General features: G+C 40.9%; 2 protein-coding genes and 1 non-coding gene across 3 annotated transcripts; 2 read left to right on the top strand and 1 right to left on the bottom strand.

The window, feature by feature from the left end:
* The first annotated feature begins 1,982 nt into the window (after window positions 1-1,982).
* On the top strand, window positions 1,983-13,523 carry LOC143304167 (uncharacterized). Its single transcript, XM_076626534.1, has 2 exons — window positions 1,983-11,727; window positions 11,783-13,523. The coding sequence occupies exon 1, from the start codon at window positions 7,981-7,983 to the stop codon at window positions 9,802-9,804; it is 1,824 nt and encodes a 607-aa protein (XP_076482649.1). The 5' UTR covers window positions 1,983-7,980; the 3' UTR covers window positions 9,805-11,727; window positions 11,783-13,523.
* A 1,637-nt stretch (window positions 13,524-15,160) lies between these two features.
* Window positions 15,161-17,980, bottom strand: LOC143304163 (uncharacterized). Its single transcript, XM_076626530.1, has 2 exons — window positions 16,087-17,980; window positions 15,161-15,993 (listed from the first exon to the last, which is right to left on the bottom strand). The coding sequence occupies exons 1-2, from the start codon at window positions 17,978-17,980 to the stop codon at window positions 15,161-15,163; spliced, it is 2,727 nt and encodes a 908-aa protein (XP_076482645.1).
* Window positions 17,981-21,676: 3,696 nt separating this feature from the next.
* On the top strand, window positions 21,677-21,795 carry LOC143304178 (5S ribosomal RNA). The gene has a single exon (XR_013060880.1). It is a non-coding gene; the product is annotated as a 5S ribosomal RNA (ribosomal RNA).
* Window positions 21,796-26,839: the final 5,044 nt, after the last annotated feature.

Here is a 26,839-nt window from a genome sequence, read left to right as displayed (position 1 = left end):
TATCTTGATTGTTACGAATCAATTTTTTTACATTTTCCTTTTCTTCTTCGTTCAAGTGTTCGAGTCGTAGTAACTCATTTATTTTTTCGTATCTACTTTCCTTCGATTTTAAAACTGTATTACACGCTGTCCTAGGAAGCGGGGAGGGATTTTCAAATTCCTTAATTACCATCGTCGGTGTTGTAAATTCGTAATCTCTTGAAGTAGTATTTATTACTCTTATATAGCCTTTTCCTTTATGATTCCTCACAACTGCATTTCCGAAATAGATTCCCTTGCTCGGCTCGATTCTTGGAATAAATCCCTCTTTTATCTCTGGATTAGCGATATTAATTGAACACGTTATTGAACTTCGCTTCGGTATAATTATTTTCTCCTTAGTGTCGAAGGGAATATAAATATTTCCCCATTTGATATGTTTTTCTTCATAATCTAAACGAGCTTTACAACCTGCAAAAAATTCGGATCCTAAGATTCCGTCTTGATCGATTAGTAATGAATCATCGACTACGTGAAAAATAACCGGATGGCCCGCGACCTGTATTACCGTCTGCCCTAGGGAGACCAGGCTCGTTGCCGTAATTCCTCGCACTTCAATTGATTCTTTCTCGTCGATGATGGCTGAATCGGGTAAAGCAGGTTTCTTGATAATATTGATTTCCGATCCAGAGTCTAACAATAAACTCGTCTTGGTTTTTAGATTTGGGGAAACTATTCGTGCAGTTGGGGTCGTTGGAGAATCGTTAAATTTTACTGAAATAATTCGGAGAGGTCGCCTTCCGAATCTGAATTCAACTCTTGATGATTTTCCTTCGCCGGTTGCTTGTGCTTCGCTCTTTCCCTTTTGTCTTGAGATTCTGGATTCTCTGTCTGTGGCCTTGTTTGGTTGTGGGATGACTCCCCCACAGTATTTAGTGGCTGTTCGTTCGATCTTATAGTCGGCATTGCGTTCGCTCCGTCTCTCGTTATGGGTGGTGGAGTTGATCTCGCGTGGGTGGCTGCCCTCGTCCTGTTTGTTGCCGTCGGCGCCGGTCGCCTGATTGCCGCTTGTACTCTCGGGCGATTCGGCGTATCGTTCCCTCGTGGCTCGCCCCATTCTCCCGAAGGACGTGTTTGGTTTCCCGACGGTCTCGAAGCGTAGGGTACGATTAATCCGGCGTCTACTCGGGCTTTAAATTTGTAACAGTCCTTCACTAAATGTCCGGGTTTTTTTACAATAGTTACACATGATATTTTGTCTATTAGTATTCGGAAAATTCTGCGATGGAGGTACTGATCTTCGATCTTGGCGGTTGTTTCTGATATTGTTATTAGTGTTCGAGGGACGTGCGTTATCGCGTCTGTAATAGTTCGAGGGTGTCGGTCGATGGGGTCGCGTTCTGTCGGTTATTTGTCTCAATTCGTGTGTTGCTTTAACGGCTTGACGATACGCATCTTCTAAAGTATGGTACCCTGCTATTTTTACTCGTACATATACCTCGTTCGGAAGTCCTTTAACGAAAGCTTCTCTCGTTTCCCAATCTATAGTATCTTGTACGTCGGGGGATATGATGCCGTAGTCGCCTCTTTCTCCGTCCATTATTGCTAATCTAAGATTTCTAACGCGATCCATATAATCTAATATATCTTCCCCGGGTCGTTGAAATATCGTTCCTAATTCTCCCTTATATTCATTAAGAGATTTCTTTGGGCCGAATAGATCCTTTAATTTGTTTCCGAAATCATTTAAACTCATTAATTCCGTGTCTTCGATGGCGAGGAACGCGTGTCCACGAAGCTTATTTACTAACAATTTTACCAATTGAGGTTCTTGATATCTGGGAATCATATTTCGCGCGCGCTCACAAGCTCTTAAAAAATGGAATACCGATGGTCGATATCCGTCAAACACTGGCACCGATTCGATCGCGTCTTTTAGCTTAATTGGCTGGGTATGTCCACCTGTCTGGACCGTTTCCTGTTGTGCTGTCGGCGGCGATTTGGGTGTTTGAGGTTCCTGTTTCGTTTTAAGTTCGAATAATCCGCTTTGTAATTCGGCGAGTTTTGCACTCATATCGCGAAAGTTCGCATCCCATGCTTTAAGCTTTTCCGACAATGTCAAAACCATTTCTTCGTCAAACGATTCCACTACAGTCGCCATTGTTTTTTAAATATATATTTTATTAACAAGTGTGACAACTTTAATCTACTATGGAGCGTGTCAAATCGTTTAAACCAACTTTAATCCTCCGTGAAGCGGATCCCACCGCTGCCACCAAAAATTTACTACTCCAAATGTTACGTATTAATTTGTTTGTTTAAATCGATCAAATCTTAAGTTTAAATTTTACTGAAAAATTTTTTTTTTTATATAGTTTGAGTTTGTATGTAATCTGAAGGGAAATAAGTTGAAATGATATTATTGTGTATTTAATTCCGATTTAGGTAATTAATTAATACGGTAGTTGCTGCCACCAGAAATAGTCTAAAGACTATTTCAAAATATTTTATTTTTATTATTTTCTTTTGCGTTTAAAGGATAGCGTTAACTGACGCTTAATGCAACTGGTAAACGAATTTCACTTTTCGGCTAACTTGCTATGCGCAGGGATACTAGCGCGGGAGAGGATTAAAGCTGGGTACAATGAATATTTTTCCTCGTTGAACGGATTTTTATTTTGACGTAGAATTGCTTAGGTTATTATATATATATATTTTATTAGCTGGATATTTATATTTTAGCGTTGCTGGATTAGATAGGAATATGAGATTGTTCGTTGTTTTATATAAATTTATTTTTACGTTCGACTTCTTCTTCTCTTTTAATTCCGCCGTAGTAGTTTGTCGTTAGGACCGAAACTCAATTCATTTACCACGATGAAGTCTGTCGCCACGATCTTCTTGCCTTTTGAGTTTAATTAACGAGGATGATTCTAACGATCCTCTCTGCGTGGAACTCGTGTGATTTCGCAAGCCTTGCCCAAAGACGGGTAATATTTTACCAACAATGGGAGGAGGAATGCGAAGATCAGAGGATGTTTCAGTAGCTGAAAACACCGTTCGCACAAGCCGACACAACGGACAACACCTTTGTTTAAAATTTAAGCAATGTTTCTATCTTTAAAACCGTTCGCGAAAATGAATGAAATCGATGATAGGAGGTTTTTAATTCAATTCTCGAGGACAACGAGATTACCAGAGAAGAAGAAAGTTTTTAAAATTAATTCTCTTACCTTGAGGAAAAGGTGCTATCGGGTGCCATTACTCCAGGTGTTTCGGTGATCGACGAGGTTTGTTGGGTTTATTATTTAATCTCGAATATAGGGTTTTTACCAGCCTTTACTTTATTAAGCTATTTCGATACAAATTGAGTAACTCGCTAACTGAATTAATACCGTAATGAGGACTTAAAATTTTCTTTTATTTAATCGCGACTCCTTTTTCTTTACCGAAAAACTAAAGACCCCGAAACGCAAAAATACTTATACAAATTCTAAACGCAGTAATGGGCGCAAAGAATGATGAGCCGTAATAACAAACGATCGCAAGATTTATGAACAAACTAATGAACGCTGCGCTATGTTGCTATGCTTATTTATAATGCCATCCCCCACGGGGTGGTGGTCCGCTGGGGGTACGCTTCCGTGGGAATCGGGATGTTGCAGTTTTGGGCTTCTCGGAATCGTACGTGACAAAATGTAAGTTCCATATTTCAACTTAGTTTTCTATCAGTCCTGTGAGGGGAACCCCCTCTGGTTGAAATCGTTGATACTGATCGTTGCGTGAAAGTTCGTTTTGCGAATGAAATTCCCGAAGAGGTTTTGGAGGCGCATCTTCGTCACCATGCTTCTGGGAGAAAGGGAATTTCCCCTGTTGTGCGCTATTGGTGTATGCGTGAGTTCAGCGAACTTTATCCCGGAGCTCCTTGTTTCGATTTTGATTTAGTGTAGCTGCTTCAATTTCGTTGGTTCGCTGTTTGATGTTCCTTATTGTTATTAATTTTTGATATATTTTGTTTTGTGTTCAATATATATATATATATATATATATATATATTAAAATATATATATATATATATATTAAAATATATTTTAAATCTGATAGTGTTAGGTTATTTACGTTTGTTATTATTTATTATATATATTATTTTTTTATTTTTATATTGCCCCCCTTTTATATATATGTCGGAGATAAAATGAAAACCGGAGCCTTCCCTATGCAATTTTGAGGAGGCCTTTTAATGCTTTAGCCCAGATCTTATCATAACTGTAATTAAGTAATTGTCATCTGTAATTGTTTGACATTTGTGAAAAGCGAAAGTGGGTTCGAGGTGACAACTGGTCGCTGAACGTAGCCACGGTCACGGGATAAACGTTTTGCCTGACGAAGGTGTGGATCGGTTGTATTGTTCTCCCTAGAAATCACATAGAATTGTACTTTAGAGATGTCGATATAATGGGACACACGTTGTATGAGGAATCAATCTCCAGACAGAAACTGCCTAGCAACGGCGTTTGGATCTTTCTCGATGTTTCCAAGGAGTATATAACAAACTTCTGACAGATATTGCCTAGCAACAACGATTGGAACCTTCTCGATGTTTCCAGCGAGAATATAACAAACAAAATGCAGTCGGATTACGAAAAAGATTTTATGCAGAGAGGCCTTCGTGTGATCGCCTTGGAAAGTGATACATCGAGTAATTTTTTCCGAGTGATTCAGCAAACGTATTTTTTTTTGTGTTATAAAATTGTTTAAAGTTTTCCCGTTGACCGTGGATTCGTTTGAACCCCGGATCATTGTTTATAGCGTAAAATTAAATTCAATATTTGTAAATTTATCAATCGTTAATTTTCATTATTCGTTAAATTAGTAAATCGTAAGATATATTATTCGTTTCTTTTATTGTTCGATAAAACTTATTATTCTTTAATCTAATTAATAATTTAATTTATCATTTGTTAATCAATCATATCATTTATAAAAATTCATTATTCATAATATTTGTAAAACCTTGTTTATTCGTGTAAATATACTCTCTGTTTTGTAAAACAATGGCTAATTCAAACGAAGAATCGTTACGCGCCTTAAATCCTAATGTTAACCCGACATATATATATATATTTTTTTTATACATTTGTAGTTGCGCACAAAATTTATTGAAGAAAAGTGTTAACAATGTGTTTTCATGATTTGTTTCTCGCGCCTGACTTCCATTAATCCCTAATATTCCTGTCGCCATGACGCGTATAAATCCAACATGGCTGCTCATAAATGTCATCAGCAAAGTTTTAGTGGCGGGTCTTTAGTTTTGTTTGATATCGAAGTAAATTTTCGTCTGTCGCTCGTTTTTCCTTATTCTACCGCAATCAGAACATTTATTTATTAACATTATTTTAAAGTGACAGTAGTATATCTCGTGTGAATATACGTATATATATATGTTTATGTTGTGTGTTACTTCAGTATAGCTAATGTTTTGTAATTCTTTGATCGCGTTATTTATTGTTTCGAGTAGTTTATTTTATAGAGCATTCGATAATATAAAACATATGCACTCACACGTACATATATATATATGTATATACGTATTTATATGCCTATTTCTCTTGCCCGTATAGTGTTCATACGAAATGAAATGTTAATTATTTGTTTTATATTAATTTCTTTTAATAAGATAGAACACGCACACGCACACGTATATATGTATATATTTCTGGCAAAGTGATTTTCATTCAGATTCTTTAGTGATATAGTGTTGTGTATTTGAGGTTATGTGTCAATCATTTGATTTCATATATACATATATATCTTGTATTGTGACAACATAGTATTGAAGGTTTTGTGTCTAGATTATTGTGCGTTTAATGTGTGTTTACATAATTGTGTTTGATGATAGAATTTCTGTATGCAATTCCTCGAATCGTTGCGGTGTTAATTGCCTTGTTAATCCTTCCTTTAGTTTCGTAGCGCCGTGTGTTCGTTTGTGCATTCAAATCTTTATTCGCGCGTTTTGCATGGGATAGTTTTCTTGTTCTCGTTACGGCGCGTGCGGAGCGCGGGACGTGACAATATGTACGCGTATATACAAGACTATCACAAAGCTTAACAAATAATTAAGTCTAATGAATAATAAATTTGATGAACAATGAAGTTAATAAATAATAAATTATACGAATAATTAAGTTTAACAGATAATAAGTCTAATGAATAATAAGCTTAACGAATAGTAAGATTAATGAATAATATGATTTACGAATAATGTATTTAATGTACACTATTAACAATGTGTTTGTTGGGTTCAAACGAATCCACGGCCAACGAGATAACTCTTTACTAAGCGTAAAAATAATCTTAGGCACAAAATACGATTGACGAAAATGCTCGAGGTGTCACTCTCCAAGGCAATCGCACGAATGCCGGCCTCGTCTGAAATTTTATACGCACTCGTTAGAAGCATCGAGAAAGTTCCGAACGCCGTTGCTAGGCAGTTTCTGCTTGGAGTTTGGTTATTGATACAATGTATGTCCCATTGTATCGGCACCTCCGACGTAACCTCACACGTGGCTAGGCCCGCTCTCGAGGCCGCATGCCGCCACAATCTCACTTCTCGGAAAACCCATACAACTACTCCAGACCTCCGTTAGGCAAAACGCTTATCTCGTGAGCGTGGCTACGTTCGGCGACCAATTGTCACCTCGAACCCAATCTCGCTATCACAAATTTTAAACAATTACAGCTATAATAAAATCTAGACTAAAGTACTAGAGGATATTCCCAAAATTTCCAAGGAAAGGCTTCGGCTTTCCTTTCATCTCCGACATATATATTATTTCTGGCATATATATTTCGGGTTCACATTATGATTAGGGTTAGGTGCGTGTAACGAATCTTCATTTGTATTAGCCATTGTTGTTATGTAACAGAGAAGATATTTACTAGTACAAATATGATTATTACAGAATTTGACAAGTAGCCGTAGTAATTAGATACTCGAGATGCTAATGACAATAATCCTACGTTCAATAACGAATCCGCGGTCAGCGGAATAACAAAATGCGCTTCCTTCCAAAGTCCAAGTTGTACTCAACTTGCTTGTCTACGGTACAAGTATTACTAAACTAACTGTTGCGTCGCATGGAGCAGCGGAACCCCAGCCAACGCTACCTGGCGGCCAGCGGCCCACCTACCTGCTTCCAGACCCCCAATAAACTCAATGACCGGCCATAAAACGTCACCTTCTAGCTAAATTGTTTCCAGATGTGTGTCGAGCAATCTAGTTGTCTAGAAGCATTTCGGTTTATGTCCGGATTAGCAAAATCCTTGAGTTTGTTATGCTATTAAAAAAGGCTCGGAAAAGGCAGGTAGTCACCGAACGAGAAAACCCAACACATAAACATAGGATAGAAACGACTGGTTTTCCCCAGCAATAAAATCACCCCGGACACTGGTGAGAAATTCCTCATGTCCTGCTTCTTTAGCGGGGTCACGACCAATCGGCATCAAGCTTTCCTTCGGGGAAAACTAAGAGGGAGTCAGTCAGCAGTCGGTCAGTGAGTCAGTCAGGCAGCCAGTCAGTCAGTCAGCAACCTCGGGAAGTCTCAGTTCGCAGCAACGATTCGCGCTTACGCTCTCGCCCTCTCATCCCCTGATCTTACGTTCTAACCGAGTCCAACCGTATCCCGGTTGCTGTTAATTCACCACTCAGTGTATACACAGTGTCTTAATAAAACACAACTGAAAACCCGTTACAGCAGTGTGCACTTCAATTAACCACCTCTATTAGCCTAAACGCAATAGAGGATCGATCATCTCGCGGCGTCGATTGAACAATCGTAACAGGAATTTACGACTCCTGTTGATGCGCTTCTACACGATCGTGTCTCCCCGCGAGTGAAAGAACATTTTGGTCCTTCGAGCCGGATACGTGTCAGTGAAAGAGTGCACCCCCAGTTACCACGCAACATCAAGGTAAGCTCGCTCAAATTGTCGAAATCCCTCATGGCTCCCCCTCAGGAAGAGCGCGTCCGGCAATTGCTGCGGAAACGCGAAGGATTCAGACAAGAATTAGAAGCGTTTCGCACATTGCTCAACAATCACGAGGAAGGGACACCCGTGCATGCTATTCAGCGTAATTTGCAAGACATAGAGGGAGAGTTTGCATCGTTCAAAAAGGGCCAATGCGAATTAGACGACAGAGACGAGGGTCAAACACTGAAGGACCGGGTTGACCTACAACAGAAGTTCTACACCATCGCCGGACAGGCGTCCGCCATCCTTGAGGAGGCAAAGAAGCAAGCAGAACCAACCACCACAAATCTTGCAACAAAGCCATCGGACATGTCATTGCCGGAACCCGTCGATTTGCCTAGAATTCAGCTACCCACCTTTTCTGGAGCCTACGAAGATTGGCCGGGGTTCGCGGATCAATTTCGCTCCACGGTCCACGATAACCCCCGCATAGACGACTGCAAGCGACTGATGTATCTCCGTTCTTGCCTAAAGCATGGGGCAGCTCTAGCGATCGCGTCATTAAGCAATGCGGCAGCTAACTACGCAGTCGCCTGGGAAATATTAGAACGACGGTATAACAGACCAGCCAAAATTGTCGAGAGACACTTGCAGGAGATATTTGACGCAGCCTCCTCATCACGGATAGCACATCGCGATTTGCAGTCCTACACGACCAAGTTGGAAGCTCATTACAAAGCCTTGGCCGCCATCGGACAACCAACCGCAGATGCCCTGCTTTTGCACCTATGTACCGCCAACCTTGATCGGGAAACCGATTCAATATGGAAGGAAAAGATAAGGTCCACACCATTCCCCACGTTCCCGGACTTCTTGCAATTCTTGAACGATCGCTGTCAGGTCATAGAACCTGCAAGAACGACACGCCCACCACGAGGGCAGGCATTTGTCACGTCACGATCACCGCCACTCTGTCCAATCTGCCATGGACCACACAAAATTTGGCGCTGCAACACCTTTAGGACGAAGACGATCGACGAACGGATTCTAGCCGCCGAGGAAATCTCAGCGTGTACGAATTGCCTGCTACCAGGACACAAATTGCAACACTGCACCTCTGGCTCTTGCCGCATATGTGATCAACGCCATCACACGCTCCTACATCGATCAGACGCGCCAATGAGCAATCAGACGCCTCCCACCACGCCCCCACGCACAAGGAAAGCTCCGTCATACCATCCAAATAACCCATCAACCGGCCCCGATCTGCGCCTGCAAAAAACGCGATTCGGGTGGGTCATCGGGGGGAGCCCACCTTCCCCAGGACCTGCCAGGGTCTTCCATGCCTCCACAACGGAACTAGAGACGGACCTCACCCGCTTTTGGGAACTCGACGAGGGACCTCAGATAAAACACTTATCGGAGGCGGATCGACGATGTGAGGAGCATTTTCAAAATCACGTCCAACGCACCAGCGATGGGCGATACATCGTCGCACTCCCCTTTAACGACAAAATCTCGTCACTCGGATCATCCAAGGCAATGGCGATGAAACGACTCGCCTCTCTCCAGCAGCAATTCAGACGAAATCAACAGTTCGAAACAGCGTATCGGGCGGTCATTCAGGAGTATCTGGACTTGGGCCACATGACCAAGGTTGCATCACGCCACGAACCGGAGAACGACTATTACTTGCCACACCACGGCGTCGTTAAGGACTCGAGCACATCCACAAAACTTCGCGTTGTGTTTGACGGATCCGCACCCAGTACCACCGGCGTCTCGTTGAAGGACACCCTTTATACAGGTCCGAAGCTGCAAGAGGATTTGTTCGATATCCTCTTGAGATTCTGATCTCACCAGTACGTCCTCACCGGCGATGTCGAGAAAATGTACCGACAATTCCTCGTGCGTCCGGCCGATCGAAGATTTCAGCAAATTTTATGGCGCAATTCCGACGGCGAGTTGGAAACATATCAGATCAACACCGTCACGTTCGGACTGTCTGCAGCACCCTATCTAGCCATCCGGTGTCTCAGACAATTGGCAAGCGATGAAGGGTACCGATTCCCGCGAGCTTCATCGGTATTGTTACGGGACTTTTACGTCGACGACGCTCTCACCGGAGCGGATACGATAGGCGAAGCGCTGTCAATCCGCACAGAACTCACCGAACTCCTCCAACTAGCCGGTTTAAAAATCAGAAAATGGGCGTCCAACAACCGGACACTACTCAACGGACTATCTGACCCGGACATAAATCAGAAGCTATAGCTGGGCGAACCTCAACCCTTAAAAACACTTGGGGTCTTCTGGAAGTCCTCCGATGATTCACTCATTTATTCGGTTGACGCCAAGGCAGACATTCCCCGCGTTACGAAGCGATCGATCAGCTCCGTAATCGCTCGAATCTACGATCCTCTGGGGCTGCTCGCGCCAGTGATCGTCCGCGCGAAAATCCTGCTTCAGCGAGTCTGGGCAGTGAAAGTCGAGTGGGACGAATCTCTCCCATCAGATCTCCATTCAGAGTGGGACAGGTATTATTCTCAATTGCCACTCTTGAACAATATTACATTCCCACGCAAGGCGATCATTGACTCCGCAACTGAGATCGAAATGCACGGCTTTTGCGACGCCAGCGAGAAGGCCTACGGCGCATGCGTCTATCTCCGAACCGTTAATCCGGACGGCCGCGTACGGACCCAGCTGCTAACCGCGAAGTCAAAAGTAGCCCCGCTAAAATCCCAAACCATTCCGCGGCTCGAGCTGAGCGGAGCCTTCCTTCTTACGTCCCTGATGGCTACCATACATCAAGCCTTATCACACAGCATCACTCGTATGGTCTATTGGACCGACTCCGCCATCGTTCTCCACTGGCTAACCACGTCACCCCACACACTCAAGACGTTTGTCGCCAACACGGTCTCCGAGATCCAAAGAAAAACCAGCATCGGCAGTTGGCGTCATGTCCCCACCCACGACAATCCCGCGGATCTAATATCGCGAGGCCAAACACCCGAAGAATTTCTCCGCCCGACCATTTGGCAGCACGGTCCAGAATGGCTCCAACAATCGGAAGATTCCTGGCCGACCTGGACCCCAATACCACAAACGGAGTTGTTAGAACAAAAAACGGCAACTTGTCTATCCGCGGCTCCCGCCGATTGCAGCCTGTTGGAACGGTACTCCTCCTGGCCTAAGCTAATTCCGAATTAACTAGCTCGATGATGGCCCAACAACCGCGACCAGGCTCTCCGGAGCGGACTCGCAGCTACCCCGAGCTACCCCCCCCCCCCGTGGCAGAAGTGTAGCAGAACTCTCCGCACTAACGACGCTAATACTACAAAGAAAAGGAAAATAGAAACAGCAACGCAAATAAACACACACAACAGATTCGCCGTATTGGAATCCTCAAACGACGCCATGGAAATCGTAGAACCGCCACCAAACCAACTCTCACAGAGAATCCCCCCTCCCCCACCAATATTTGTGGACGACGTCATTGACATACAGACAATGACCAGGTCCCTAGAGAGAGATATCAGCAAGGAGGAATATAACCTCAAGATAAGCAACAATAGAGTAAAAATACTGCCGACGAACCCAGAAGCTTACAGAAAACTCACCAAGACACTCAGGACCCTGAACGCCAACTTCCACACCTACCAACTCAAACAGGAAAGGCCTTTCCGGGTGGTCCTACGAAACATACACCACTCAGCAGACATAGACGAACTCAAATACGAACTCTCAAAACTCGGCCACGAAGTCATCAACGTAAGTAATATAAGGCATAGAGTCTCGGAAGACCCGTTATTCTTATTTTTCATAGATATAAAACAAAAGCCAAACAATAAGGAAATCTACAATATCAGTCGCCTAATGAACGCAATAGTAAAATTCGAACCACCGCTTGTGAAAAAAGAAATAGTGCAATGCAAAAGGTGCCAAAGGTACGGTCATACGCAGAAATACTGCAACCATACTTTCCGCTGCGTTAAATGCGCAGGCACTCACTCCACTGACCAGTGCGCCAAATCACCGGAAACTCCAGCGAAATGCATCCACTGCCAAGGGGACCACCCCGCCAACTACAAAGGCTGCCCAGCATATAAAACACTATACACGAACAGGTACCCTAAGCTCAGAGCAAAAGAGGTATCCAACCAAACACCCAGCCCGCCGAAATTCACGACTACCCCAACCCCCTCAACCAACCAAGCACCCAGTCCTACCAAATTCATCTCCACCTCAACCTCCTATGCCCAAGCAGTACAAGGCATCCAAAATAACCCGAACAGCCAAAGGAACCTTCCCCAAAACAGTGACCCCAACCCACCTAACACAGACAACTCCTCAAGGCTTGAAAAGCTAATAGAGAAACAATCAGAGCAAATAAATCACTTGCTATCGCTACTAACACTCATCGTGGAAAAATTAGCACGCCCCGACTCAAAATAAAACCAAGGCGCATAGCACTCTGGAACGCCAACGGTCTAGCGCAACACAAACTTGAACTAGAACTCTTCTTAAAACACCAGCAAATCGACGTAATGCTCGTATCGGAAACCCACTTCACCGACAAGAGCTACCTGAAAATAAATGGTTACAAATTCTACCATACCCAACACCCCAGCGGAAAGGCCCACGTTGGCACCGGAATAATAATCAAAGCAAGTATTAAGCACTACGAACTTCCATCATTCCAGAAAGACTACCTACAAGCAACAAACGTAGCAATAGAAGACTGTCATGGCTCAATCACCACCTCAGCAGTATACTGCCCTCCCAGACACTCCATCGCCAAAGAAGACTTTGATAACTTCCTGGACACCCTGGGCAATAGATTCATAGTTGGAGGAGACTATAACGCCAAGCACATTCAATGGGGCAGCAGACTGGTTACAGCAAGAGGCAAAAACCTCTTAAACAGCATAATAAACAACAACCTCAACTACCTCACCACATACGAACCCACATACTGGCCCACTGACACCAACAAAATACCCGACCTTCTCGACTTCTTCATAACTAAAAATATCCCATCAAGACACGTCCAGATCAACTCCTCGGCTGATCTCTCCTCTGATCATTCTCCCGTGATAGCAACAGTCAGCTCAACAATCATCGAGAATACACCTAATGGCTCCATTCACAACCAACACACCAACTGGCAGCTCTTCAGAGAAGTCTTTACACACTCAACCTCAGCCTTCACCCCACTAAAAACAAAGGAAGATATCGAAGCAGCCACGGAATACTTAAACACGAGCATAATAAACGCAATCCGCCTCTCCACACCGACAAAGCCATCTAACAGCAAACAAGAATATCCCCAATACATACTAAAAAAAATAGCAGAAAAACGTAGACTAAGAAGAGTATGGCAGACCCATAGAACACCGGAGGACAAACGCAAACTTAACAACGCAACTAGGAAGCTATCCAGAACCTTAAAAATCTATAAAAACGACTGCTTCCATAAATACCTCGCCAGCTTATCCCCCACAGCCGACGCCAACTACTCACTACGGAAGGCCTCCAGGAAACTCACACGCCCCCCACAAATAATCCCACCGCAAGGTGGATGGGCGCGAAGCCCTACAGAAAAAGCCGACCTGTTCGCTAAACACTTGTCAAAAGTATTCAAACCCCATTCCCCCAAAGCCGCCGCGGACGTTACCGAATACCTGCACACCCCCTTCCAAATGTCCCCTCCTATCGAACCCTTCTCCTCTGCAGAGACTATAGAAACAATCAGTCGCCTAAACCCCAAGAAAGCAGCAGGACACGACCTAATAAGCAATAAAGCAATCAAGGAACTTCCCACAAAAGGGATAGCACTCATCACATCGATTTTTAATGCTATCCTTCACCTGGAACACTATCCTAAGGCCTGGAAAATCTCATTGATCACCCTCATCCCTAAACCCGGTAAACCGATACACGAAACCTGCTCCTATCGCCCAATCAGTCTTTTACCTACCCTGTCCAAACTATTCGAGAAGATGCTCACGAACCGACTCCTTCCAATCCTAGAGAACTTGAAGACACTCCCAGATCACCAATTCGGCTTCCGAAAACATCATTCTACAGTAGAGCAAATCCACCGCTTAACTCATACGATCAGCCAAACACTCGAAAAGAAAAAATATTGCTCAGCGGTTTTCCTAGACATCCAACAGGCATTCGACAAAGTATGGCATGAAGGGCTACTATACAAGATTAAAAAGATCCTACCTCACCCCTACTACTCCATCCTAAAATCTTACCTAACCAATAGACAATTCATGGTTAAATGCCTAGACGCCACTTCCGCAACATTCCCAATAGAAGCCGGCATACCCCAAGGTAGTGTCCTCGGACCCCTACTGTACTCCATCTACACTGCCGACCTACCTATATCAAACGATATAACAATAGCGACATTTGCAGACGACACAGCGCTATTAGCTACCCACGCAGACCCGGTAATAGCCTTATCCACTCTCCAGCGAAGTCTCGACTCCATGGAAAAGTGGTTTCACAAATGGGGCTTCAAAGTCAACGAAAAGAAATCCTCACATGTAACCTTCACGCTCCGAAAACAAACCTGCCCCCAGGTCACCATCAACGATGCAACAATCCCTAGCAGGGACACAGTCCGATACCTGGGCATGACCCTGGACAGGAGACTAACGTGGAAGACACACATCTCAGATAAAACGAAGCAACTAAAGGACAAACTAAAAAAACTCTATTGGCTCACGGGCCGACGCTCTAAACTAAACATAGAGAATAAAATTACCCTCTACAAGACCGTAATAAAACCTGTCTGGACCTACGGAATCCAACTATGGGGAACAACAAGTAACTCCAACATTGAAATACTCCAACGCTTTCAATCGAAAACGCTAAGATCCCTAATTGACGCACCTTGGTATGTAATCAATGAAACAATACACCGCGACCTCAAGATACCCACCGTCAAAGAGGAAATAGCAAAATATAGCGACAGATATAACAAAAGAATCAACAAACACCGAAACCCCCTAATCACTGGACTACTCGATACGACGGACCAGATTCGCAGGCTGAAGAGGCACTACCCGCTAGACCTAAACGTTAGATTCTCTTAATTATCCAAATTAAGCATTTGCACTTACTTATAATACTTATAAATTATACCTATCTATAATAAGTATTAACTTATTGTAAATAATCAGCCATGTCACTGCGCCACGCCAGAAAAATTACTGAAAATTCTCAACGCGAGAATTGATTGTAATTTCAACAAATAAATAAAAAGGTATGGGAAAGCTTCTGGCGGGATGTAGCCTGTTGTCAGAGTGTTTTTGTAATATGTGTCATTTGGAAATAAGCAGCTGAAGATTAAACTATTTTCTTTTATCTTTGCCGCTTGCGCGAAGTGGTTTCGTATTAGCTTTAGGATGTGACAGTCTATGCGGTGAACGTTGGCTAGGTCGTATATTATTTTGTTTTTTACGTATTTTTTGAATCCGCTGTGTTCGGATCTGTAAGTGCTCAGACAAGCTCTGATGCATTTTCTTTCGAATATGCGAATTTTTTCCATTTGGGAGGCTGATATGTTGTACCAGATTGGGCAGCCGTAGGTTATGATCGGTCTGATTAGTGCTTGATAGCATAGAATTTTTACTTTGCTGTCGAGATGTTTGGAGTGGAATAGTTTTTTCATTTTCCAAAATGCTTTATTGGCCTTGGTAAGTTGAATTTCGGTGTGCTGCTTGTAGTTTAATTTGTAATCTATGTTTACCCCTAAGTATTTTACGCAATTTTTGTGTGGTATGAGGGCCCCTTTGTCTGTTTTTTCTCTTATCTGAAATTTTTTGCAGTGTTCTCTTTCTATTGGGCCGATTTCACTTGACTTGGGCCTAAACAGTATGGTTTCGCATTTACTTATGTTGATTTTTAGTTTCCATGCGTGGTAATAGTCGTTTATTTTCTCAAAGAGTTCTTGGAGTTCCGTTTTTATAGTTTTGGTTTTGCGGCCTGTTACGTAGATGATTAGGTCGTCTGCGAAGGCTATGGAGCGTTTATGGATGGATGTATTGAGCTCAAAGAGGTTTAGTAAGTCGCTGTTGTAAATACTGAAAAGTAACGGGGAATTTACTGTACCTTGTTGTAGACCGTTTTTTATGGAGAATTCTTTGCTTGATGAGTGTGAACCTTCTGTCATTGCGAATGTTCTGTTTGTGATCATGTCCCAGACTATTTTAATCAGGTGTTTAGGGAACTTTTTTTTGATCAATTTGTATATGAGACCTGGGATCCAGACTGTGTCGAAGGCTTTTTCGAGGTCTATTAAGCAGGCGGCTACTCGTTCTTTTGCGTTTAGAGCCCAGCAGATGTCCAACGTGAGTTTGTTTATTGCGTGGATTGTGGAGTGTTTGTGTCGGAAGCCGAATTGATTCTCTGGGATTATGTTATTTTTTGTGCAGAAGGAGGTTAGGGGGTTGTTTATGATTATTTCAAATACTTTGCTTATGTTGGGGAGGAGACTTATGGGTCGTAGGTTTGCGGGCGATGAGCCGTCTTTATCCTTTTTTGTTATAGCTATCAGTTTGGCTTTTTTCCATTTTCTGGGGAAGTATGTGTTGTTTAGAGCATTGTTGAAGAGTACTGTGTAGTACCATTTTATTTTGTTCGGTAGGCGCTTGAGTAAGATGTTTGGGATGCCGTCGAAGCCGGAGGATTTTTTGTTGTTTAGTTTGGAGAGGATTGTGTTTAGTTGATTGTAATTTGTGAAGTAGTTTATTTCTGGATCTGGTTGTTTGGGGTTGTCTGCGGTGTTTTCGTTTGGGAATGTGCAGACTGTTTTGTTTAGCGTGTTGTCTTGTTCCAATTCATTTTTGAGTTTGTTTGTTTCGACGATGATAATTCTGTTTAGTTGTTCTCGGCCCATGTGTTCGTTTTGCGTGTGTATTTTGGAAAAGTGGGTGCCGATAATGTCTAGTTTTTCTATTGTTTTAGATATTATGAAGTTACCCTCGGTGTCTTTGATGGTGTTGTATATCGTTATACCTGCTTCTTGGATGAGGGAGGCATTTTCTGGGGGCAATTTGAGAGGTGGGATGGGGTTTTGTTCTTTTGCTCTAAAGATTTGATTTATTTGTGGGAACATGTTTGCTGAGTCGTTTTTGGAGATGTTTTTTATTTTGTTTGTCCAGTAATGGTTTATAGAATTTGCGAATTCTTGTTTCAATTGCGCTTTTATTCTGTGTAGTAGGTACTTTAGGAATTCTAATTCTTCTCTTTTGTCGTAAGAATAGTTAAATTTTATATTGTTTATTTTGGAGAGTATGTAGCTTTTATCTCGGTGTAGATCTTTTATTTTATTGTTGATATAGGGCTCGCATGAATTTTTTTGTTTTATGATTGGCACGGATTTTTGGAGAGCGATTTGTGTATGTTTTTCTATTTCGTCTATGAATGAGTCGATTTGTCTATTTGTTAGGTTGACGTTGTTGTAGATCTTTAGGTCGCAGTTTTGTTCAAGTATGTTTTGGAACTTTTTCCAGTCTGTCTTTTTGTAATTGTACCTGGGTGTCTCGGTCTGAGTTTCGAGTGTTAGGAAGTCAGATGTATTTTTGTTTATGTGAAATACTAGGGCGTTATGGTCACTGTCATAGGCTAAGGTATTGAGAGTGTTATTTGGACGTAGGTTTTGGAATTTTAGTCGCGCATCTGCTAGGCATATGTCCAGGTATGAGCCTCCTTTTGGGTAAGAGGGTAGCTCGGAGCTGTATAAGTTTGTTTTGTAGTGGATGCTTTTATTGTCTAGCCAGTTTCTAATGAAGTTGCCTCTCGTGTTGTTTATTTCGTTTTTCCAGCTTGTATGCTTTGCCTTAAGGTCTCCTGCTATTATATAGTAGTTTTCCGGTTTGTTGAGCTGTAAGAGTTCGAAAAGATTATTGAATTCGTAGTTAAAGTCTTTCTGGTTTTCGTAGGTTGCGTAGGCTGCAGTGATGAATAAATTTTCCTTATTGCTTATTTTTATTTTTATGATCATTGTTTCTCAATATTGTTATCAATAAGAATTGTTTTGTATTTTATAGGGTTTTTTATGAGGATCGCTGTTCCTCCTCCTTGACTGGCGTTCGGTCTGTCGTGTCTTATCATGGAGTAGTTTTTGAAGTGTACATTGTGTCTTTTGTTTAGTTTTGTTTCTGAGATGAGTACCATATCGGGGGCTTCTTTATTTATTAGGGTTAGCATACTGTATCTTTTTTGGTTTGAAATTAAAGAGTTAGCATTTATTGTATTTATTTTCAGATGCTTTAGGTTAAATTTACGTGTTTTTTGCTGTAATTGTTGGTTTAGTGGATTTTGGTTATTCGTCATCTGTACTATTGAAAGTGCTGAAGATGGCGTCGAACCTTTCTTCGTGCGTTGATAGTGTATTTTTTATTTCATTTAATTGCATTTGTTGTTCTTTTAACGCTTGGAGAATAGCTTTTTTAAAGTCTTCGATAACGTTTATAATGTTATCGATTGTAATTGAGCTTTGGCTTGAGCGCGGATCTAAGTTTGTTAATTGTTATGTGTTTTCGATTGTTTGATTTAATTTTGTTTGTTGTTTCACTACGTCAGAGAGCTTTAGTTCTGGGACGTATTTACGGCGTATTTGGGCAATTCGTTTTATTTTTGTTTCTTTGTCTTTCTTGATTTTATCGGCTAGCTTTTTACGAAGCTCTACGAGTTTGGGGCAACATTTGTATGACGCGGGGTGTCCGTAGTTTTTGCAGTTAACGCAGAATATTTTGTCTTTGGTTACTGTGTTTTCTCTTTTTATTTTGCAGTCGCCTGGACCATGGGGCTCAGTGCATCTAACACAGCGGTAGTTTAGGTTACAGTTTTGTGCTGTGTGACCTAATCGCTGGCATTTGTGGCATTGAGTTATATCATCATTTTTTAAAATTATTTTTTCCCATTTTATTCTGAAGTAGTTAAAATGGTTAACTTTTAACAAGTTACTTATATTACTGTCGGGGGATACTTGTATTATGTAAATTGGGAGCAATATATTGTTCTCCCTTGATCTTTTTGTCGTGAATCGTGTGACTTTTGTGAATTTTACGTCGTCTATTTGCAAGGCTTGTAGGTCTGTGAGTATTTCTGTTTCGGTGTAACTATTGTCTAAACCTTTTAACAAGTATGTATGGTGTTTCTCTGTCTCTGGTAGAAAAACCAACTTTCCTTAGTTAAGCCGTGGTATTCTCACGCACGCTGCAACTTTCCTCCCACTAACCAATTTCTCTCGAGGGCGGTTAAGACCCTTCGTTTAACCAATTAAAAACGAAGCCTATTCCCTCACTCTCCTAAACAACATCGGCACCAACAAATCCGATGGTCCCGTGCGCTAGACACACCCATCCTTAGCTTTCCTCCGACACATCATCGTCTCCCAAGACGGTACTGATTTCACATCCTTCGAACGGTCAACATCCTTCGAGCGGGTAGACACACCCGCAGATCAGTCACTCAATCATCTCGTACACACGCACCAGTGTAACTATCCTCGTTATAAGTTGTGGAATAAACGGTGAAATATAACTTACTACTGTGTCATATTCAATCAACCACCTCTGTTATCTTAACCGAAACAGGGGAACGACTACTTCGCGGCGTCGATTCACCGAATCGTAGCGAGAATTTACGCCTTTCGCTGACGCGTTTTCCTCGCGACCGCGTCTCTCCGCGAACGGTCGTAACAATAGGTGAGAAAAACTAACTTTCCCTTGTCAAGCCGTGGTAGACAAGAGTCTTTAGAAATTCTTCGGAAACAGACGTTTGTTTGGTTTGAAGGACCTCTACTAGGAAATTCCTGAGATTTATGGAAGATACTTAAGGCTATCTAGGGTACGCCGTACGGAAGAGCGGACATCTGGTGTCCGTCTGGCCCGCGGTGAGTGACCTGGGCCAGGCAGAGGGTCGCCCAGCGTAACACTCTGGTTCAGATTGTAGTATACTAAATCTGTTTTTTGTTATGATTGCTGGACGATACGAGATAGGACAGATGGTGGTATCTAGCGATCCAAAGAACCTGAACCTTGCCCAACAACTAGCAGCTGATAGAGAACAATGGTTACGAGATGCAAATCGTGTTGCCAACCGCCCAAAGAATCAATCTCACAACATTACATTAGTATCCAAGCGAACTACTACCGATTCACAGCCACAAACTTTTGCTCAGCTACCTAGCCGACCATTAGACAACCGCATGAAACCGAAGTGTCCAAAGTGTTTACGAATTGGACACACAGCCGAAAAATGCTACTCTCGAAATTTTCCATTCGCCAGCCAAGGAAAGATTCCACCTCGAGTAAACCAAACAACGGAGAACCCAGAGGAAGCTTACCTCGAGTTAACTGCACCACCACCGGAAGATTACTATCAATCGTACTGCAACGAAGAGACGGAGGAAGAGCCAAATTCCTCATCGATACCGGAGCAGGAATCAACCTTATAAAAGAAAAAGCCTCACTAAACGTCCAAACTTCTAACCCAAAAACCTTCCTAATGGGAAGTGACAAACATACCACTAACAAAATTTGCAATTTAACCATGCTCAAGAAAAATCATCAATTCTACGTAGTCCCTAACAACTTTCCCCTAATCGAAGATGGAATAATCGGACTCCCATTCCTTACAAAGTATCAATACAGCGTCACTAACAATAAACTAACCTTAGACGAAATTATATTACCATTCCAGGAAACCGATAGCAAGATAAGACCAGGCGAAACTCTAATCTCAGCCTGGAACTGATTGATGCCCGCTACTTTCTCTATGAGCGTTACCGTGTCCTTTGGGTCTTGTAGCGTTATGTTGATAGGCGGCGGTTTGTTATCCCTTGTAGTGGATGGGGCGTTCGTACGCCCCTCTGCGGTGTATCTGGTGGGGCGTCCGTCCGGTGCTCGGTCCCCCCTTGGCGATGCTGGTGGCGCTGGGCCTCCTGGGTTGTACGATGGGGTCTGTCGCCCCTGCAGTGTTGATTGTTTTGGTGGTATGGTGGGACTGTGTTTTCCTATTTTGCCTCGTAATGTTTCGTTTTTCTTTTTTATTTGTTCTAGCGTTGAGCTCGAAGTAGAGTAGTTTGATGGTCCCGGTTGTGGATGAGGCTCTGGTTCAGATTGTAGTATACTGAATCTGTTTTTTGTTATGATTGCTGGAGGCGAGGTAGCTCTTACGGGCTTCATGTTTTTCATTTCTTTAGCCTTTTCTTCTTGGCTGGAGTGATAATCTATAACTGTGTTTCCTAGGATGTTTACTAGTCTTTTCGTCCTGGCAACCAGGTTTGGTTGTGGGTTGAGTTTCCGCGTCTTTTGAGCGGAAAGTCTTAAACTATTCTTGATTTTTTTGGCTGTTTTTTGTGTGATTATTTTTCTCTTGATGGCTTTTTTTATCGGGTCCACGGTGGGTTCCGTTTCGTTGCTTTTGGCTTCATTATCGGTAACTTCTATCTTTTTATACAATTTTATTTTGTCTTATTTTATTTTATTTTATTTTTATTCTTATTTGTATTTATAGAGATGATGTCAATGCAATATTTTTCACTTTTTGTCACTTATTCCTTCTACTTTAACGAATGTTTGTCTACTTTGACGCGCGTACTGAGAGGTCCGTCCTGCTCGGAGGTCTACAGTCAACTGACCACTTCTTTTTTCCTGAATATTAAGAGCAAGTAACAAAATTACTCACTTCAGCCAACTCTCATACCACGTTGAGTGCACTCGTTCTCGTCCGATCACGAAAGTTAAGCAACGTAGGGCACGGATAGTACTTAGATGGGTGACCGCTTGGGAACTCCGTGTGGTGTTGGCTTTTTTTAATTTTTTCCAATTCTTCCTACTTTTCTTAATAATTTATGGTCATGTACATCGTGTTAAAAATATACTTTTAGTATTACAGCGTATGTCAATGTCGTGGTTATTCGTTATACATTCAAGTACGCTTGTTTGAAAGTCAATAGACTATTGCTGAATCACGTACTACTTATAAATTGTTGTCTAGCACGTAAGTGTAATTTCATGTACATTATACACTAGTACTGTGCGCTATAATTCATGAACTGCACAATAGATTTAATGCACCAATTATCTATGCATCTATTACACTGATTCCTGCAGTAGTTTTTACTTTCCACACTCTATGGCCGCCGTTTGCACAAAACGGCTATTTATATTTATTCCAATTTTTATTCCACGGATGACGATGTAATAAATTTGTTAACATATAGCAAACTCGATACCGAATATTCATTACATACGTCTAATCCATTATGTCATTCGTGGTTTAAGTGAATATTTACTTTCACGTTAAAAAGACAAAGAAGGTGAAACCATACTAATTGCTGTACGTTCTGGTCGTTGTAAAAGATTTTGGATGGAAGAAACATAAACAGCTTGGTTTTCTTTTCCTAATCAAATCCAGTCTCTTTCTATGATAACGCAACGGATATCATAGAAAACAACGGATATAACATAGTTGATTAAATAAACCAGTAACACCATAAATTAATTATGCGCATAAAGTTCATATTACTTGTCTACCAACCAACCAACCAACCAACCAACCAACCAAACAGCACAAGTTATGTGATATAAATAACCTGATGAGATAATCTTTCAAGCACGAGTCCAAAATCTACAATGGCACAACTTTTCTTCGAAACAGAGACGTCCAGCTGTTTTTTCTACAACCCGTTTTCACTATGAATTCAATGGAACACCGTTTGGCCTAAAAGGTGTAGCCACCTGAGTAAGATTTCATACATTTAGGTGGACGTATGCACATCGTTCATCTTCACGAACATTTATACGTAAAGTCACATACACGTATTGTCTTCATAGTTGTTCGAAAATCGTGTCTCCTTGGCGATGAATTACAGTAGAGTTTTGTACAGTAGTGAATTACTTAGAGAAGACAGTGCAAGCGAAACAGGAAAAGGTGTGAGAGTCGGCTTAATAAGATACATATCGGTCAAACAATGTCGGCCTTTTTCATCCAACGCTTGCATAAAATGCTAACAGTTATTCTTTTCGTAAAACAATATCAATTATTTATTAGCATACTATTTTTATAATCAATTCGTTATATTTTCTGTATGATTGATCGCAATTAATCGGTCGTCATTCCCGTTACTGGGGGGAAATCAACCTACAGGGGCCCTAGTGTTCCCTTTAACACGCCACTAAGTTCGACGGTTGAGTAGTGTAAAATGATCCGAATTCAATCGTCCATGAAAGAATACTAATTATCCATCAGTCAATGGTTAAACCTTATGTTTAATTTTTTTTAATTAAATTTTTACTGACTTTTTTGTGAAATTTTTCTGATTAAAATGAGGCCAAACACGATATAATTTATATCACATTTATATGTATATGTCGGAGATAAAAGGACACCGAAGCCTTCCCTTTGGAATTTGGGAAAACCCCTTAACACATTAATCTAGATTCTACTATAGCCGCAATTAAGCAATTGTCGTTATTCAATCCGATTGTATTTGTTCGAGATTTGTGATAATGAATTTGGGCTCGAGGCGACAATCAGTCGCCGAATGTAGCCGCGGTCAAGGGATGAACGCTTTCTCTAACAGAGGTATAGAGAAATTCTATAGCTCTCCTTAAAAGAAATAATTGTAGCGGCACTCGACAGTAAACATTCCAACGGTTTCTGTCCCGTGGCTCGCCACACGCAGACCCTATTCTCCGGCTAAGATGATTACCAGATGTCGATGCATCTCCACAGTACATGTTCAGCAAGCTTGAGAACCCGTTATAAATTTTAAGATTCAGTTTACTAAAGTCCTTCAAACAGACAAACAGTTTTTGTCCCAACTACGTGAAGATAGGGGAAATGTATTTTTTTCACGAACGACGCTTCCCACTAGCAACCTTCCCTCAAGGGCGGCTAGCATCCTTTTCTCGATACCAACATGGAAATTGACCAATTGACAGCAACGTCAATTTCCCTCACTTTCCGAACAAGGGCTTTTCTCGACGAATCCGATGACCTCGTGTCCTTAGACACACCCCATCACAGTTTTCCTCTGCAGCATCACCCTGACGGAAAGTCATTCTCTCTCGTGATGTCTCAGTAGCGAGTTACATAGTGTCTTTACGCTTGGTGAATATTCTACGTTTTAACAAAAAGTTAGTTTAGTAATACTTGTACCGTAGACAAGCAAGTTGAGTACAACTTGGACTTTGGAAGGAAGCGCATTTTGTTATTCCGCTGACCGCGGATTCGTTATTGAACGTAGGATTATTGTCATTAGCATCTCGAGTATCTAATTACTACGGCTACTTGTCAAATTCTGTAATAATCATATTTGTACTAGTAAATATCTTCTCTGTTACATAACAACAATGGCTAATACAAATGAAGATTCGTTACACGCACCTAACCCTAATCATAATGTGAACCCGAAATATATATGCCAGAAATAATATATATGTCGGAGATGAAAGGAAAGCCGAAGCCTTTCCTTGGAAATTTTGGGAATATCCTCTAGTACTTTAGTCTAGATTTTATTATAGCTGTAATTGTTTAAAATTTGTGATAGCGAGATTGGGTTCGAGGTGACAATTGGTCGCCGAACGTAGCCACGCTCACGAGATAAGCGTTTTGCCTAACGGAGGTCTGGAGTAGTTGTATGGGTTTTCCGAGAAGTGAGATTGTGGCGGCATGCGGCCTCGAGAGCGGGCGCTACGAAACTAAAGGAAGGATTAACAAGGCGAGGGCAACTAATAAATCCAATCAGTATAAAAAAAAATAATAAATGAAACCAGCTAACGGATTGAACGAGTTACGAACCAAACAAATAAACCGGGAAATAAGAATAACTACAAAAGGGGAAATAATTGAAACACCAGATATGCATGTATATATAAATATATTTTAATCAATCAACTTGGAGAGTTACATATAAATATAAACATATATGCTAGACATGTAATGAACTAGTAAATACTAGAGTTAATGCTTATAATACTATGCAACAAATACAATGTTATCAATTTATGAAATATAAGTATATACGAAGTTAAGACTTAATAATCAAACGAATACATAAAACATACAATATTGTATTATTAAAGAAATAAAAGTTACATTATCAGAAACATATATATATGTGTGCGCATTCTATTAAACAGATACATACTTGAAACTAGCCTACGTTCCGGTAAAGAATTATAAAATAAGAACTACGTTACGAAACATGCATGTCTGTATATATACATATATAAATTATATTAATGTATGCTCTTTCTACATTATTGATTCAAATCAACAATCTAAGATACATACTTAAAACTAGCCTACGTTCCGGTAAAGAGTTATAAAATAAGAACTACGCTACGAAACATGCATGTCTCTATACAAACATATAAAAATCTATATTCTAAACTACTACTAATCTATGTGCATTCTACAATCTAAGATACATATTTAAAACTAGCCTACATGCCGGTAAAACATTATAAAATAAGAATTTGATTATGAAACATGCATGTCTCTATATAAACATATAAATAATCTATTTTTCTAAACTACTACTAATCTATGTGCATTCTACAATCTAAGATACATACTTAAAACTAGCCTACATACCGGTAAAACATTATAAAATAAGAATTTGATTATGAAACATGCATGTCTCTATATAAACATATAAATAATCTATTTTTCTAAACTAAAACTACTATTAATAATCTACAAAAGAAATAGAACACACAACGCAACACTTGGGACTAAGCGACAACCTGTCGATAGCTCAAACGCTCAAAATAATTAACACCGCAACGATTCGAGGAATTGCATACAGAAATTCTATCATCAAACACAATTATGTAAACACACATTAAACGCACAATAATCTAGAAACAAAACCTTCAATACTATGTTGTCACAATACAAGATATATATGTATATATGAAATCAAATGATTGACACATAACCTCAAATACACAACACTATATCACTAAAGAATCTGAATGAAAATCACTTTGCCAGAAATATATACATATATACGTGTGCGTGTTCTATCTTATTAAAAGAAATTAATATAAAACAAATAATTAACATTTCATTTCGTATGAACACTATACGGGCAAGAGAAATAGGCATATAAATACGTATATACATATATATATATGTACGTGTGAGTGCATATGTTTTATATTATCGAATGCTCTATAAAATAAACTACTCGAAACAATAAATAACGCGATCAAAGAATTACAAAACATTAGCTATACTGAAGTAACACACAACATAAACATATATATATACGTATATTCACACGAGATATACTACTGTCACTTTAAAATAATGTTAATAAATAAATGTTCTGATTGCGGTAGAATAAGGAAAAACGAGCGACAGACGAAAATTTACTTCGATATCAAACAAAACTAAAGACCCGCCACTAAAACTTTACTGATGACATTTATGAGCAGCCATGTTGGATTTATACGCGTCATGGCGACAGGAATATTAGGGATTAATGGAAGTCAGGCGCGAGAAACAAATCATGAAAACACATTGTTAACACTTTTCGAGTAAAAATAGCAGGGTACCATACTTTAGAAGATGCGTATCGTCAAGCCGTTAAAGCAACACACGAATTGAGACAAATAACCGACAGAACGCGACCCCATCGACCGACACCCTCGAACTATTACAGACGCGATAACGCACGTCCCTCGAACACTAATAACAATATCAGAAACAACCGCCAAGATCGAAGATCAGTACCTCCATCGCAGAATTTTCCGAATACTAATAGACAAAATATCATGTGTAACTATTGTAAAAAAACCCGGACATTTAGTGAAGGACTGTTACAAATTTAAAGCCC

The sequence above is a fragment of the Bombus vancouverensis genome, unplaced genomic scaffold (assembly GCF_051014615.1).
Source record: "Bombus vancouverensis nearcticus unplaced genomic scaffold, iyBomVanc1_principal scaffold0025, whole genome shotgun sequence".
NCBI lineage: Eukaryota > Metazoa > Arthropoda > Insecta > Hymenoptera > Apidae > Bombus > Bombus vancouverensis.
This window is presented reverse-complemented; position numbering and strand designations above follow the sequence as displayed.

Coding starts and splice junctions, on each gene's coding strand:
- LOC143304167 (XM_076626534.1), top strand. CDS start 7,981: ATGGCTCCCCCTCAGGAAGAGCGCGTCCGGCAATTGCTGCGGAAACGC.
- LOC143304163 (XM_076626530.1), bottom strand. CDS start 17,980: ATGATCATAAAAATAAAAATAAGCAATAAGGAAAATTTATTCATCACT. Junction 15,994..16,086: donor AAAAAACGGTCTACAACAAG/GTACAGTAAATT, acceptor AACGCTCCATAG/CCTTCGCAGACGACCTAATC.